The following is a 16,675-nucleotide window of genomic DNA, read 5'->3' on the forward strand; positions in this document are numbered from 1 at the left end:
CCCAGAAATATTCTTGGGAAGAATTGTGCCTTGCTTTTCTCTGTGAAGAGAAATGTGGTGACACCACTCTGTCTGTCTCTGGGTTTTATGACCTGAACACAAAGCTGGGGATCCTGGAGCCACAGATGATTTAAACACACACGCACAATAAGGAAACTCCCAATATTCTCAGACTTTTGGTGCTCTGATGTATTTTAAAGGGATTTGTCTGGGTTTGGCTGTTCCCATTACCACAGGAATGAAAGGACACTTTTGGAGTGGTATCTCAATAGAGCCTGTGCATGACAGAGAATGACATGAAAAATTCCCTGCACACATTCACACTGGTTTTAACCTGTTAGATCCATGTAGCTGAAATGGAAACCACCTAATTCTGTCCACCAAGCCCATGTGAAAGGTTTAGACTATTGCTGTGATCTTTAGCTCTTTAATAAAGTCAGCAACACTCACAGCAGCCACTGTTTTACTGACAGTCCATCTTTTATTCCCTAATTCAGAACACCTCTCAGAAACAACCCTCAATTTATGTAATTTGTGTAAAAACGAGTAAACTTCTTTTTGTAATAAGTTTTGGCCTTAGCTCTTCCTTGGATTTTCCCTATACATTCACAGTAGACATTTTGAAGCAAAGTGTCCTACCTGCAGCAATTCTGCCATCCAGTGCCTCCAAAATGGCTCATTCCAATTTTGATAGAAGTATTTCCCTTGTTTTCTTACATTAGGAATGGTGTTAGGCTGATGATTCCTACTGTCAGCTTACACTGCAGATTAAAAATGCTTTTAAATTATTTAAATTATTTTAAATTATTTTACATGCAGATGCTCTTCTGCCACAGCTGGAATAATCTATTGACATTAGCACATGGCATATACCATAGTAAGTCAGCCAAGGACTTGTCTCACAGAGAGGAGGAAAAGGAATTTGTTAGATTTGTTTCAATTCAGTTGAAAGCTGAGAGGCATCTCTATTTTTTGCCCATGAAGGGAACAGCTGAGCTGCCTCTGCTGCTTAAATAGAGTCTCTTGAAATCCCCAAATCCCCTAGAGGTGGGGTTGATTTAATCTGATTTCAGAGCTGTCAGGGGTGGTTGTTCAGGGCTGTGCTCCCTCTGTGGGCAAGGGGAGGTGGCAAACATCCTCACACCAGCACTGAAATGCTGCTCTGGATGGAGCCCTCCCTCACTGTCTGGAAAACGGGACCAGAGGGACTCCTGCACACACAGGAATCTCATCTCTTACATGCCCAAGACTGTGAATTCTGCATCCTCCCCAGCTGGGGACTGATTGTTAACCTGAAAGGTCTGAGCAGCAGCTGGAAATCTCAAGGGATGTGTGACTCCAAGGGCAGAATTAGCCTGATGCTGCCTTTGTTTAATTGGCCTGGTGCCTTTAGAGGCAGTGCTGTCTCTGCTGGGAGAGTTTTCATTCAACTCCAGACACTCACAGCTCATTCTTCAATTTTTAGTGACTGCTTGTCAATGTGAATCCTTTCCTTCCTTCTTTCCTTTTCCCTTTCCTATTTTTTTCCTTTTTCCTTTTTCCTTTTTCCTTTTTCCTTTCCTTTCCTTTCCTTTCCTTTCCTTTCCTTTCCTTTCCTTTCCTTTCCTTTCCTTTCCTTTCCTTTCCTTTCCTTTCCTTTCCTTTCCTTTCCTTTCCTTTCCTTTCCTTTCCTTTCCTTTCCTTTCCTTTCCTTTCCTTTCCTTCCAAAATTCCTTCCTGCCTCTCATTTCCTTCCATCAATTACAGTAGAAAAAAGATCCAATCCAGCAAAAATGAGATTTGACTGGAATTTCAGGACTTAACTCTGTACCTAGTACCAACCTGCACAGAGCCTGTCTCTGATGTGGTCAGAGACACCTGGCGTGGGAAAAGACTGATAAAAGAACCAGAGAATGAGGACCAAATGTGCATCAGAGGCAAAGGGATCAATAGCAAAAAGGAGATTGAAGTGAGAGGGGAAATGAAGTTTCTTCATTCAATGTCAGTGACTGAATCTTTTAATTTCACAGAATTTGCTTCTTATCCATACAAGAGAGGGCAGCAAACAGAGGTTTCTTTTCTGTATCCATCTGAAGGCAGGCAAATGCTGGTGATCTCCTGAACCAATCCCCTGTGTGGTCAGCAGAGAGGGAGAAAACACTCTAAGGATGGAATTCATGTGATTTTTCCAGATCTCCCATTACTTCTGAAATTGTACTTTCCACCAAATATCTCCCAGGAGAATCCCCAGGACAGATACTACAGCCCATGGTCTTTTTAGAACACAGGGTAAGGGGCAATGCCATGGTGCCCTGGAGGATTTATTTGTGGGCTTTCTCTACATCAAAGCCATGTAAAATTTGGAACATGATGAGGTTTCACTGACTGGAAGGCCAAAGAAGGGTGATGGAAACCGGGGCTGAGTCCCTTCCAGGCTGTAACACTGACCCAGAGCTGCCAGGGAGGACTCAGAGAGGGCCCAGGCAGGGCTGCTCCCTTCTCATGGGGAAACCCTGAGCCTGGTCCTCAGCTGAGCTCCAGCTGTGTCTCAGCCAGCCCTGCACCTGTCACTGTCACATTTTCTGGAAAAATCCCTTTGCCAGGACTTTGTTCCCGGGAAGATAAGAAGCCTCAGAGAAAAAGGAAAACAATATTATGTCATTTGCTTCTCCTGTGTTTTGCTGCTTTGGAATGTGGTTGGAGATCATTTATCCAACAGGTGGTTGTTTGATAAGTTTCATGTGAATTGTTTTGACTTAATGGCCAATAACAGTCAGGCTGTGGTATACTCTGAGGACAGAGTCACGAGTTTTTAAATATTATCTTGTTAGCCTTGTGTAAGTATCCTTTCTCTATTGTTTAGCATAGTTTTACTATAGCATTATTTAATATAATATAGTGACATAAAATAATAAATTAGCCTTCTGGGAACATGGAGTCAGATTCAGTCCCTTAGTGACCCTGATCGGTGATTTCTGATTTCCCAAGGACATCTCTGATGGCACTCAGCCCCTCTCATAAAAAATAGGAATTCTGCCTGTCCCTGGCCAGCTCTCCCCATTGCTATCAGAGGATGGGAGGAAACAAAAAAAAAAAAAAAAACAACAAAACAACACAAACAACAACAAAAAAATCCAGATGGAAGTGTCCACATTAAGTGTCCCAGAGGCTGTCTCCAAAGGTCTCTGATGGGATATGCACTCAACAGACACCCCTTTCCTGTTCGTGTGTGCACTGTGCGTGCTCTGAACCAGCCCAGATCTCTTCATTTTTTGAGAAGATCGTGACAAAAGAGCAGAGAACGTGTCATGAGCCCCTCACCAACCACAGTTTGGGGGGTGTGAGAACAAAAGCAGTAAATGAGACGGCCACAGGTTTCCTGTGTCAGCTCCGCATGACATATATAGAGGTTGCCATTCTGTACATGTTTCCTGCCTGGCTACAGCTACTGGTTTGGCTCTTCAGGACAGTGGTGGGAGATGCTGCTGCTCCTTCTGCTCACAAATGCTTTTGTCCTTCTGCCCTGGGCTGGGGCTGGTGAGTACACAGAGATGGGACTTAGACAGGAACATGCAAGGGCACAGATGGACTCTGAGCAGTCAATCCCAGGCAAGGCTCCTGCCTCACCTTCTCTCCTGGCTCTACTCTCCTGCTTTCCTCTCTCCTCTCATCTCCCAGCTCAGCCTGTGCCTGAAGCCAGTGAGGCATCAGAGGCACTAGAGCTGTGCCCTTGATGGCATTGGAGTCATCCAGAGGCAGGGGTGGTCAGACCCCAGACAGTGCTGCTTGTCTTTCTCTCCATTGTGCCCCAGCAATGCTTTGGACAGCCCCAGGAAGGAGAGTGGTTGGGATCACTGGCACCTGGCATTAGAGGATGAGCCTTTCCTTTCATGCAGCCCCAAACTTGATAAGAAACAGCAGCATATTAACATTTATATTTAACATTTATATTTAACATTTCCCATCTCTCTTCCAGGAACGATCATTGGTGGAACGAAAGTTAAGGCCCACTCCAGACCCTACATGGCTTATTTAAAAATTCAAAGTGGATCAGAACCCAGTTACTGTGGAGGGTTCCTGATTCGCCCAGATGCAGTGCTCTCAGCAGCTCACTGTGTGGATAAAAAAGGCAGGGCAGTGAGGGTCACTGTGATTCTGGGAGCCCACAATGTAAACTACCGAGAACGGAGCCAGCAAAAGATCCGTGTGAGACAATGGGTCATCCATCCTCAATATTCCCGTGAAGGCTTCAAAAATGACATCGTGCTGCTGAAGGTATGGCCCAACAGGGATCTCCTCCTGCTCACCTCCCCAAACTCTGAATTTGCTCCTCATCCTTTGCTGACTCTAACACCGTGTTCTCTCTGCCTGACAGCTGAAGCCAAGGGCCAGGATCAATAAGAATGTGCAGTTTATCTCAATTCCCAGGAGAAATGAACACGTGAGAGAAGGAGCTTTATGCACAGTGTCTGGCTGGGGCTGGACATCTGACACAGGAAACAAGACTGATGTGATGAGAGAAGTGAAACTGAAGGTGCAAGAGGAGAAAATCTGTCAGCAGCTTTTCCGTAACTACCAGCGTCGGTCGATGATCTGTGTTGGTGATGAAAACAGTAAAAAAGCAACTTACAAGGTAAGTGTTGTGTTGGGCTGCAAGACTGGGAGGAGGTTGGGACTGGAAATTCAGGTTAGTTCCCAGGTGAAATCCAAAGGACACCAGAATGAACCAGGACCTTCAGAATGATGAGCTGAGGGTCCTCACAGAAGCTCTGAAGCCAATGTGCTTCCTCAATTGGGGGTGCATTTTCCAACTATCAGCAACATTTGCTTCTTTACTTACTTGGGGATGTTCTACCCAGCCTAACCAGTGATTTGGGGTGTAACATCCTTGTGATATCCTTGCTCAGATGGCTTAGATATTTACCCATGTTTAAAGTCAATGTTCTTTTAGAGTTTTTGAATCTCAGAGAGCATCCAGGCTTGAAGAGTGTCATGGGTGGGCTTAGAGGAGTTGTGAGGCAGCTACAAACACTGAGAGCTGGCTCTGGAGGGAGGGAGGTGCTTGTAAGAGGAGGTTCTTCACCTGGAGGGAGGGAAGGGGAAACTTGCTGCTTAAGGCAGGGAGAGCTGAGCTGTGGCATGTCTGACCCCTCTCACTCCTTTCATGGCACAGGGTGATTCTGGTGGCCCATTAGTCTGCAAGAAGAAGGCTTATGGCATTGTTTCTCATGCACGTGAACACAACATATTCCCTGAGGTATTCACCAGGATCTCACACTTTGAGCCCTGGATCCATCAGCAGCTGAAGAGGTTTTCTCTCCAAGATATTCCTTGCTTTCCATTGTCTGAATAAAATGCACATTGCCCCTTCTCCACGATGCATCAAACACCTGCTGGTGCTCAGAAGCTCCCAGGGGCAGCTGAAGTGGAGTCAGAGAAGCCCCTGTGGTGCAGGCACAGGCTTTGGCACTAAGGAGAGTCTCCGTGGCAAGCTGTAAATGCAAGTCCCAAGTACACCCAGCTTCCCATGGCTCCCTTCCTCCCAACTGCTGCTCCAGCTGTGCTTCTGGCCATCAATAAAAGCATGTTCAAAATCACTTGTGTCTGCTGCCTTCCTAGGAGCTGGATTCACATCCTGAGTGTGAGAATGAGGAGGTGACTGATATTGTGTCTTTGATTGCGGGGGTTGATCGGCCGATGTGCCAGGACCATGTGTGGTTCTGGAGTGGCTGTGCCCTGCCAGCAGTCTGGATCACAGTTCAGCCACTGGCTGGGGTCCTAAACCACCAGAGGCATCTGATAGTTGGGGACCCAACACCAAAGGATGAATTCAAAGGAAAAAAGGAAGGACTCTTTGCTTGCGCCTTCGAGCTGCTTTAGTTCTTTCCCACGCAGAAGCGGTGCTGGGGTGGCGCTGCGTGGAATCGGCATTGCGGCGCAGGAGTTGCTCTTTCCCGTGGCAGGAGCAGCGCCGAAGCGAGGCAGGGGACACAACACTCATGGGCAGTGGCAGTGGCAGCGGCCGTGGCCGCGATCTCTCCTTGGCAGGAGCCACAGCTGCACCCACAGCTGCAATCCTTCCCACAGCACCTGATGCCACACTGTAGCCGACCCCATGCAGCTTAGGAGAGCTCCATGGAGGATTGAAACTTAACTGTAGGAACTGCTGAGTCATGAGGAGACAGCAAAATAAGCTCTTGTCTTCTTCTACCCCTAGCCCCATAGCTTATCTCTGTAACCTCATAGGTCACTTCTCCGTGACCCTTACTATTGGACAAGTTTGGATCCCCCTATACCCTATAAATAGGGCCTGATTTACCCCATTCGACAGAAGAAGAGCTGTCGCTGGAACCCTTCACAGACTCCACAATAAACCATCGCTGTGGAGCCACCAGGACCTCTCTTTCTCCTCTCTCGCATCTGCTTCTGCCTCAGCCAAAGGCACCCTAGCAAGCAAGCAAAGAGCTGAGATTCTAAGAGAGCTGAGAATCACCAAAGAGCTGACAATCACTGAGCTTGCTAAGGGCAGCCTGCGGCGGCTGTGAGCTGACTGGGTATTCGGGCACTCTGTCTCCCTGAGGGACTGAGTTATCTGGACTGTCCTGCATCGCTCGGTGATAAGGCCAAGATCAGGGACTTATCACCACGTGGGTGTTCTTCTTTCTCGTGGCAGAGAGCGGTGCTGGCTGCAAAGAGCTGCCCCACGCGGGTGGCGGCAGAGCGCGGGTGGAGCGCGGAATCCACGCGGCTCAAAGAGGGGCAGTGGGAGAGTGTGCAAAAGGGAAAAACAGTGGCTTTGACGCAAGTGGGGATGGAATCCTGGGATGGGACTGTCTGGCTTGCTAGGAGGGGTCTGGGGTACACATGTAAACATAGCCTAGACTGGGAAAGTCACAGATCCTGGAGGTTTCACTGGCTGGGCTCATGGCCAAAGGAGGGTCATGGAAACAGGGGCTGAGTCCCTTCCAGGCTGTAACACTGACCCAGAGCTGCCAGGGAGGACTCAGAGAGGGCCCAGGCAGGGCTGCTCCCTTCTCATGGGGACACCCTGAGCTTGGTCCTCAGCTGAGCTCCAGCTGTGTCTCAGCCAGCCCTGCGTCTGCCCAGGGCACCTGCTGGTGTGGAATGGGCTCACAGAATGACTCCCCAGCTGCACCTCAGACTTCCTCATCACCATGGACTTCTCAGATTCCCTAGAACAGCAGGGATGAGGTCATGACGCTCCTACTGACCTTGTCCCTTAGTGACCCTGATTGGTGGTTTCTTATTTCACAAAGACATCTCTGATGGCAGTCAGGTCCTCTGATAAAAACCAGGAACTTTGCCTGACCCTGGCCAGCTCTCGCCATTGCTATCAGAGAACGCGGGGGAAACAAAAAACAAAAAGAAAACAAAATCCTGGTGGTTGCACCCTACCTGCAGGATCTCAGGGGCTCTCTCCAAAGGTCTCTGATGAGATATGCACTCAACAAACACCCCTTTCCTCTCCCTGAGCACTGTGGGTGCTCTCAACCAGCCCAGATCTCTCCACCTTTTTGAGAAGATCATGACAAAAACCCAGCGAACGTGTCATCATGAGCCCCTCAGCGACCACAGTTTGGGGGGTGTGAGAACAAAGCAGTAAATGACACAGCTAAAGGCAAGCTGAGGTTTCCTGTGTCAGCTCACCATGACATATATAGAGGTTCTGTACTGGCCATTCTGTACCTGTCCCCTGCCTGGCCACTGCTTTGGCTCTTCAGGACAGTGGTGGGAGATGCTGCTGCTCCTTCTGCTCACAAATGCTTTTGTCCTTCTGCCCTGGGCTGGGGCTGGTGAGTACACAGAGATAGGACTTAGACAGGAACATGCAAGGGCACAGATGGACTCTGAGCAGTCAATCTCAGGCAAGGCTCCTGCCTCACCTTCTCTCCTGGCTCTACTCTCCTGCTTTCCTCTCTCCTCTCATCTCCCAGCTCAGCCTGTGCCTGAAGCTAGTGAGGCATTAGAGGCACTAGAGCTGTGCCCTTGATGGCATTGGAGTCATCCAGAGGCAGGGGTGGTCAGACCCCAGACAGTGCTGCTTGTCTTTCTCTCCATTGTGCCCCAGCAATGCTTTGGACAGCCCCAGGAAGGAGAGTTGTTGGGATCACTGGCACCTGGCATTAGAGGATGAGCCTTTCCTTTCATGCAGCCCCAAACTTGACAGGAAACACCAGCATATAAACATTTATAATAACATTTATCTTTAACATTCATATTAACAGTTCCCATCTCTCTTTCAGGAAGTATCATTGGTGGATGTGAAGCTGATGCCCACTCCAGACCCTACATGGCTTACTTAATAATTGAAAATGGCACAAAAGGTATTAATTTTCCCTGTGGAGGGTTCCTGATTCGCCCAGACACAGTGCTCTCAGCAGCTCACTGTGTGGATATAAAAGGGTAAGTCTCCATTGTTCTTGCCCAGGTCATTTTTTTCAGTCTCACACAGTCCCAGAATGCCTCAGCCCTGATCCAGGCTGAAACAGTACCCTGTGTCTCTTCAGGCAGAGCAGGCATCTCTGGAGCTGAGCTCTCCTCTCAGAGTGCAGGAATTGTCTGCCTGGTTGGGGCTGAGTGTCCTTGGGGACAGGAATGCTCACAGGGGTCTCCAGGGTCATGGTTCCTGCCATGGCTTAGAGCTGCTGCTGGGGAAGGGCTCCAGTGTGTCCCCTGCCCTGCTGCCCTTTGTGCTCAGCACGGGGCAGCTGCCAGCTGTGTCAGTGTGGGGTGAGGGATCCTCAGCTGGGCTCGGGAAGGAACCCAGGTGAGAGAGGACAACTTGCTGAGATCTGCTCTGGGGAGGTTTCTCCAACACCACCTCCCTCCAGCCACCTGTCCTGGTTGCCGTTGCTATCAATGCAGCTGGAATGTCTTGGTGTTTCCTGGCAGGAGAGTGAAAGTCACTGTGATTCTGGGAGCCCACAACATAAGGAGGGAAGAAGAGAGCCAGCAGGTGATCCCTGTTGTAAAAAAGGTCATCCATCCTAAATATTCCCGTAAAGACGGGAAAAATGACATCATGCTGCTGAAGGTATGGCCCAACAGATCCTTCCTGCCTGAGGGATCTCCCCCTGCTCAGCTCCCCAAACTCTGAACTTGCTCCTAATCCTTTGCTGCTCTAACCCCGTGTTCTCTCTGCCTGACAGCTGAAGGAAAAAGCCAATATCACTGAGAATGTGCGATGTATCTCCATTGCTGAGAACCACGAATGTGTGAGGGCAGGAGATTTATGCACGGTGTCTGGCTGGGGCCGGACATCTCCAGAAGGGGACATTAATGATGTCTTGATGGAGGTGGACCTGGAGGTTCTAAATGAGGAAATATGTGAGCAGCTTTCCAGCAAATACCAGCGTCAGTCTATGATCTGTGTTGGTGACGAAGATAGTAAAAAAGCAACAACCCCTGTAAGTGTTGTTTTGGGTTGCAAAATTCAGAGGAGGTTGGGACTGGAAATTCAGCTCAGTTCTCAAGTGAAAGCAAAAGGACATCAGAATGATGAGCTGAGGGTCCTCACAGAAGCTCTGAAGTCAATGTGCTCCCTGAATTGGGGTGCATTTTCCAACTATCAGCAACATTTGCTTTTTTACTTACCTGGGAATGTTCTACCCAGCCTAACCAGTGCTTTTGGAGTGTAAATTCCTTGTGATATCCATGGCTTTGATATATCCACATGTCTAAAGTAGGTCAATGTTCTTTTAGAGTTTTTGAATCTCATAGAGCCTCCACACCTGAATTGTTTCATGGGTGGGCTTAGAGGAGTAGTGAGGCAGCTACAAACAGTGAGAGCTGGGTCTGGAGGGAGGGAAGTGCTTGGAAGAGGACGTTCTTCACCTGGAGGGAGGGAAGGGGAAACTTGATGCTTTTAAGGCAGGGAGAGCTGAGCTGTGGCATGTCTGACCCCTCTCACTCCTTTCACGGCACAGGGTGATTCTGGTGGCCCATTAGTCTGCAATGAGAAGGCTCATGGCATTGTTTCTCATACACTCAAAAAGAACCACTTCGCTGAGGCATTCACCAGGATCTCGTACTTTGAGCCCTGGATCCAAAAGCAGCTGAAGAGTTTTTCACGCAAGGCAATTTCTTGCTTTCCATTGTCTGACTAAAATGCTCATTGCCCCTTCTCCACGATGTATCCAACACCTGCTGGTGCTCAGAAGCTCCCAGGGGCAGCTGAAGAAGAGTCAGAGATGCCCCTGTGGTGCAGCCACAGGTTTTGGCACTAAGGACAGTCTCCGTGGCAAGCTGTAAATGCAAGTCCCAAGTACACCCAGCTTCCCATGGCTCCCTTCCTCCCAACTGCTGCTCCAGCTGTGCTTCTGGCCATCAATAAAAGCATGTTCAAAATCACTTGTGTCTGCAGCCTTTTTGAGACCTGGATTCAAACCCTGAGTGTGAGTATGAGGACGTGACTGACATTGTGTCCGGTTTGTCGGGGTCCCTTGGCAGATGTGCCAGGCGTGGCCCTGCCCTGCCTCTGCTGCCGGCAGGCAGGATCACAGTTCAGCCACTGGCTGGGGTCTCCTAAACCACCAGAGGCATCCAATAATTGTGGACCCAACACTGAAGGATGAGTTCAAAGGAAAAAAGGAAGGACTCTTTGCTTGCTTCTTCGAGCTGCTTTAGTTCTTTCCCACGCAGAAACGGTGCCGGAACGGCGCCGCGTGGAATCGGCATCGCGGCACAGGAGTTGTTCTTTCCTGTGGCAGGAGCAGCGCCGAAGCGAGGCAGGGGACACAACACTTGTGGGCACTGGCAGTGACCGTGGCAGCGATCTCTCCTTTGGCAGGAGCCACAGCTGCACCCAGGGCCACGATCTCTCCCAAGGCAGCTGATGCCACACTGTAGCAGACCCCATGGAGCTTAGGAGAGCTCCATGGAGGATTGAGACTTAACTGCAGGAACTCCTGAGTCATGGTGAGACAGCAAAATAAGCTCCTGTCTTCTTCTACCCCTGGCCCCATAGCTTATCTCTGTAACCTCATAGGTCACTTTCTCCTGACCCTTTCTGTCGGACAAGTTTGGATTCCCCTATACCCTATAAAAAGGGGCTTGTTTAGCCCATTTGTCAGAAGAAGAGCTGTCGCTGGAACCCTTTGCAGACTCCCCCATAAACCATCACTTTGGAACTGCCAGGACCTCTTCTCCTCTCCCACGTCTGCTTCTGCCTCAGCCAAAGGTGCCCTAGCAAGCAAGCAAAGAGCTGAGATTCTAAGAGAGCTGACAATCACCAAAGAGCTGACAATCACTGAGCTTGCTAAGGGCAGCCTGCGGCGGCTGCGAGCTGACTGGGTATTCGGGCACTCTGTCTCCCTGAGGGACTGAGTTATCCGGGTTATCCCTCATAGCTCGGTGATAAGGCCAAGATCAGGGACTTATCACCATGTGGGTGTTCTTCTTTCTCATGGCAGAGAATGGTGCTGGCTGCAAAGAGCTGCCCCACGCGGGTGCCGGCAGAGCGCGGGTGGAGCGCGGAATCCACGCGGCTCAAAGAGGGGCAGGGGGAGAGTGCGCAAAAGAGAAAAACAGTGGCTTTAACGCAAGAGGGGATGGAATCCTGGGATGCGACTGTCTGGCGAGCTAGGAGGGGTCTGGTGGGACACCTGTAAACAGGGCCTGGAGCAGGAAAGTCACAGATCCTGGAGGTTTCACTGGCTGGGCTCATGGCCAAAGGCGGGTCATGGAAACAGGGGCTGAGTCCCTTCCAGGCTGTAACACTGACCCAGAGCTGCCAGGGAGGACTCAGAGAGGGCCCAGGCAGGGCTGCTCCCTTCTCATGGGGACACCCTGAGCCTGGTCCTCAGCTGAGCTCCAGCTGTGTCTCAGCCAGCCCTGCACCTGCCCAGAGCACCTGCTGGTCTGGACTGGGCTCACAGAATGACTCCCCAGCTGCACCTCAGACTTCCTCATCACCATTGACTTGTCAGATTCCCCAGAACAGCAGGGATGAGGTCATGAGGCTCCCACTGGCCTTGTCCCATAACAAGCTTGATTGGTGATTTCTGATTTCCCAAGGACATCTCTGATGGCAGTCAGCCCCTCTGATAAAAACCAGGAACTTTGCCTGACCCTGGCCAGCTCTCCCCATTGCTATCAGAGGACAGGGGAAAAAAAAAAAACCAACAAAAAAACCCCAAAATGCTGGTGGATGAACCCTACATGCAGGATCCCAGGGGCTCTCTCCAAAGGTCTCTGATAGGATATGCACTCAACAGACACCCCTTTCCTCTCCCTGGACACTGTGGGTGCTCTCAACCAGCCCAGATCTCTCCACCTTTTTGAGAAGATCATGACAAAAACCCAGCGAACGTGTCATCATGAGCCCCTCAGCAACCACACTTTGGGGGTAGGGAGAACAAAAGCAGTAAATGACACAGCTACAGGCAGGCTGAGGTTTCCTGTGTCAGCTCACCATGACATATATAGGGGTTCTGTACCTGCCATTCTGTACCTCTCCCCTGCCTGGACACAGCCGCTGCTTTGGCTCTTCAGGACAGTGGTGGGAGATGCTGCTGCTCCTTCTGCTCACAAATGCTTTTGTCCTTCTGCCCTGGGCTGGGGCTGGTGAGTACACAGAGATGGGACTTAGACAGGAACATGCAAGGGCACAGATGGACTCTGAGCAGTCAATCCCAGGCAAGGCTCCTGCCTCACCTTCTCTCCTGGCTCTACTCTCCTGCTTTCCTCTCTCCTCTCATCTCCCAGATCAGCCTGTGCCTGAAGCCAGTGAGGCATTAGAGGCACTAGAGCTGTGCCCTTGATGGCATTTGAGTCATGCAGGGCCAGGGGTGGTCAGACCCCAGACAGTGCTGCTTGTCTTTCTCTCCACTGTGCCCCAGCAATGCTTTGGACAGCCCCAGGAAGGAGAGTTGTTGGGATCACTGGCACCTGGCATTAGAGGATGAGCCTTTCCTTTCATGCAGCCCCAAACTTGACAGGAAACAACAGCATATAAATATTTATATTTTACATTTATATTTCACATTTATATTAACATTTCCCATCTCTCTTTCAGGAAGGATCATTGGTGGAATGGTATCTAAGGTCCGATCCAGACCCTACATGGCGTTTTTAGAAAGTAAAAATGCGACAAACATTCGTAATTGTGGAGGGTTCCTGATTCGCCCAGACGCAGTGCTCTCAGCAGCTCACTGTGTCGATATGCAAGGGTAGGTCTCCATTGTTCCTGCACAGGTGATTTTTTCCAGTCTCACACAGTCACATAGTGCCTCAGCCCTGCTCCAGGCTGAAACAGTACCCTGTGTCTCTTCAGGCAGTGCAGGCGTCTCTGGAGCTGAGCTCTCCTCTGTGAATGCAGAAATTGTCTGCCTGGTTGGGGCTGAGTGTCCTTGGGGACAGGAATGCTCACAGGGGTCTCCAGGGTCATGGTTCCTGCCATGGCTTAGAGCTGCTGCTGGGGAAGCGCTCCAGTGTGTCCCCTGCCCTGCTGCCCTTTGTGCTCAGCACGGGGCAGCTGCCAGCTGTGTCAGTGTGGGGTGAGGGATCCTCAGCTGGGCTCTGGAAGGAACCCAGGTGAGAGAGGACAACTTGCTGAGATCTGCTCTGGGGAATTTTCTCCAACACCACCTCCCTCCAGCCACCTGTCCTGGGGGCTGTTCCTGCCAATGCAGCTGGAATGTCTTGGTGTTTCCTGGCAGGAGACCGAGGGTCACTGTGATTCTGGGAGCCCACAACATAAGTGATGAAGAATGCAGCCAGCAGAAGATCTCTGTTGCACGATGGTTCATCCATCCTCAATATTCCCGTGAACGATTCAAAAATGACATTGTGCTGCTGAAGGTATGGCCCAACACATCCTTCCTGCCTGAGGGATCTCCCCCTGCTCACCTCCCCAAACTCTGAACTTGCTCCTGATTTTTTGCTGGCTCAAACCCCGTGTTCTCTCTGCCTGACAGCTGGAGCAAAATGCCACGATCAATGAGTATGTGAAATGTATCTCAATTCCCAAGAAAAATAAACATGTGAGAGTAGGAACTAAATGTAATGTGCCTGGCTGGGGCTGGACATCTAAGGAAGAGGACAGGACTGATGTCTTGAGGGAGGTGGAACTGAAGGTGCAAAAAGAGAAAATCTGTCAGCGGACTTTCAGTGACTACGAGCCTCAGTCTATGATCTGTGTTGGTGATGAAAAGCGTAAAAAAGCAGTTTACAAGGTAAGTGTTGTTTTGGACTGCAAGACTGGGAGGATGTTGGGACTGGACAGCTAGCTTAGTTCTCAGGTGAAAGCAAAAGAACACCAGAATGAACCAGGACCTTCAGAATGATGAGCTGAGGGTCCTCACAGAAGCTCTGAAGCCCATGTGCTCCCTGAATTGGGGTGTATTTTCCTAACTATCAGCAACATTTGCTTTTTTACTTACCTGGGGATGTTCTACCCAGCCTTACCAGTGCTTTGGGGTGTAAATTCCTTGTGATATCCTTGCTCAGATGGCTTAGATATTTCCCCATGGCTGAAGTAGGTCTGTGTTCTTCTTTTGAGTTTTAGAATCTCAGAGATCCTCCAGGCCTGAATTGTTTCATGGGTGGGCTTAGAGCAGTAGTGAGGCAGCTACAAACACTGAGAGCTGGGTCTGGAGGGAGGGAGGTGCTTGGAGGAGGAGGTTCTTCACCTGCAGGGAGGGAAGAGGAAACTTGCTGCTTAAGGCAGGGAGAGCTGAGCTGTGGCATGTCTGACCCCTCTCACTCCTTTCATGGCACAGGGTGATTCTGGTGGCCCATTAGTCTGCAATAAGAAGGCTCATGGCATTGTTTCTTATGGATGTGATTGCAACCTCTTTCCTGAGGCATTCACCAGGATCTCCCACTTTGCGCCCTGGATCCATCAGCAGCTGAAGATGTTTTCACTCCAAGATACTCCTGGCTCTCCATCCTCTGACTAAAATGCACATTGCCCTTCTCCACGATGCATCCAACACCTGCTGGTGCTCACAAGCTCCCAGGGGCAGCTGAAGTGGAGTCAGAGAAGCCCCTGTGGTGCAGGCACAGGCGTTGGCAGTAAGGAGAGTCTGCGAAGCAAGCTACAAATGCAGCTCCCAAGTACACCCAGCTTCCCATTGCTCCCTTCCTCCCATTGCTGCTTCAGCTCTGCTTCTGGCCATCAATAAAAGCATGTTCAAAATCACTTGTGTCTGCAGCCTTCCTGGGAGCTGGATTCAAACCCTAAGTGTGAGAATGAGGAGGTGACTGATATTGTGTTCTCATTGGGGGTTGATCGGCAGATGTGCCGGGACCATGTGTGGTCCTGGAGTGGCTGTGCCCTGCCAGCAGTCTGGATCACAGTTCAGCCACTGGCTGGGGTCCTAAACCACCAAGGCATCCAATAATTGTCGACCCAACACCAAAGGATCAGTGCAAAGGAAAAAAGGAAGGACTCTTTGCTTGCTTCTTCGAGCTGCTTTAGTTCTTTCCCGTGCAGAAGCGGTGCTGGGGTGGCGCTGCGTGGAATCGGCGTCGCAGCACAGGAGTTGTTCTTTCCCGTGGCAGGAGCAGTGCCTAAGCGTGGTAGGGGGCACAATAGTCGTGGGCACTGGCAGTACCCACAGCCGCAATCTCTCCCTTGGCAGGAGCCACAGCTGCACGCACAGCTGCAATCTCTCCCACAGCATCTGATGCCACACTGTAGCAGACTCCATGCAGCTTAGGAGAGCTCCATGGAGGCCTTAAACTTAACTATAAGAATTGCTGAGTCATGAGGAGACAGCAAAATAAGGTCCTGTCTTCTTCTACCTCTCACTCCATAGCTTATCTCTGTAACCTCATAGGTCACTTTCTCCTGACACTTTCATTTGGACAAGTTTGGAATCCCCTATACCCTATAAAAAGGGGCAGTTATAGCCCATTGGACAGAAGAAGAGCTGTCGCTGGAACCCTTCGCAGACTCCACAATAAACCATCGCTGTGGAACCCCAGGACCTCTCCTTCTCCTCTCTCGCATCTGCTTCTGCCTCAGCCAAAGGCGCTCTAGCAAGAAAGCAAAGAGCTGAAATCCTAAGAGAGCTGAGAATCACCAAAGAGCTGCCAATCACTGAGCTTGCTAAGGGCAGCCTGCGGCGGCTGCGAGCTGACTGGGTATTCGGGCACTCTGTCTCCCTGAGGGACTGAGTTATCCGCACTATCTTGCATTGCTTGGTGATAAGGCCAAGATCAGGGACTTATCACCATGTGGGTGTTCTTCTTTCTCGTGGGAGAGAGCGGTGCTGGCTGCAAAGAGCTGCCCCACGCGGGTGCCGGCAGAGCGCGGGTGGAGCGCAGAATCCACGCGGCTCAAAGAGGGGCAGTGGGAGAGTGTGCAAAAGGGAAAAACAGTGGCTTTAATGCAAGTGGGGATGGAATCCTGGGATGCGACTGTCTGGCTAGCTAGGACGGGCCTGGGGGGACACATGTAAACAGGGCCTGGAGCAGGAAAGTCACAGATCCTGGAGGTTTCATTGGCTGGGCAGAGGGCCCAGGCAGGGCTGCTCCCTTCTCATGGGGACACCCTGAGCCTGGTCCTCAGCTGAGCTCCAGCTGTGTCTCAGCCAGCCCTGCACCTGCCCAGGGCACCTGCTGGTGTGGAATGGGCTCACAGAATGACTTCCCAGCTGCATCTCTGACTTCCTCATCACCATGGACTTCTCAGATTCCCCAGAACTGCAGGGCTGAGGTCATGAGGGTC

The 16,675-nt window shown here is 50.5% G+C and overlaps 3 protein-coding genes across 3 annotated transcripts; all 3 read left to right on the top strand.

Annotated features, from left to right (window-relative positions):
- Positions 1-3,458: 3,458 nt before the first annotated feature.
- Positions 3,459-5,560, top strand: LOC134430881 (cathepsin G-like). The gene is made up of 4 exons (XM_063178769.1): positions 3,459-3,516; positions 3,956-4,254; positions 4,355-4,612; positions 5,153-5,560. Exons 1-4 carry the CDS (start codon positions 3,459-3,461, stop codon positions 5,330-5,332), a joined length of 795 nt encoding a protein of 264 aa, XP_063034839.1. The 3' UTR covers positions 5,333-5,560.
- A 2,175-nt stretch (positions 5,561-7,735) lies between these two features.
- On the top strand, positions 7,736-10,318 carry LOC134430996 (granzyme-like protein 1). The gene is made up of 5 exons (XM_063178918.1): positions 7,736-7,793; positions 8,244-8,403; positions 8,893-9,034; positions 9,150-9,407; positions 9,927-10,318. Exons 1-5 carry the CDS (start codon positions 7,736-7,738, stop codon positions 10,104-10,106), a joined length of 798 nt encoding a protein of 265 aa, XP_063034988.1. The 3' UTR covers positions 10,107-10,318.
- A 2,188-nt stretch (positions 10,319-12,506) lies between these two features.
- LOC134430882 (cathepsin G-like) lies at positions 12,507-14,900 on the top strand. Its single transcript, XM_063178770.1, has 5 exons — positions 12,507-12,564; positions 13,016-13,169; positions 13,659-13,800; positions 13,917-14,174; positions 14,721-14,900. Exons 1-5 carry the CDS (start codon positions 12,507-12,509, stop codon positions 14,898-14,900), a joined length of 792 nt encoding a protein of 263 aa, XP_063034840.1.
- Positions 14,901-16,675: the final 1,775 nt, after the last annotated feature.

This window comes from Melospiza melodia, chromosome 30, assembly GCF_035770615.1.
Source record: "Melospiza melodia melodia isolate bMelMel2 chromosome 30, bMelMel2.pri, whole genome shotgun sequence".
Lineage (NCBI taxonomy): Eukaryota > Metazoa > Chordata > Aves > Passeriformes > Passerellidae > Melospiza > Melospiza melodia.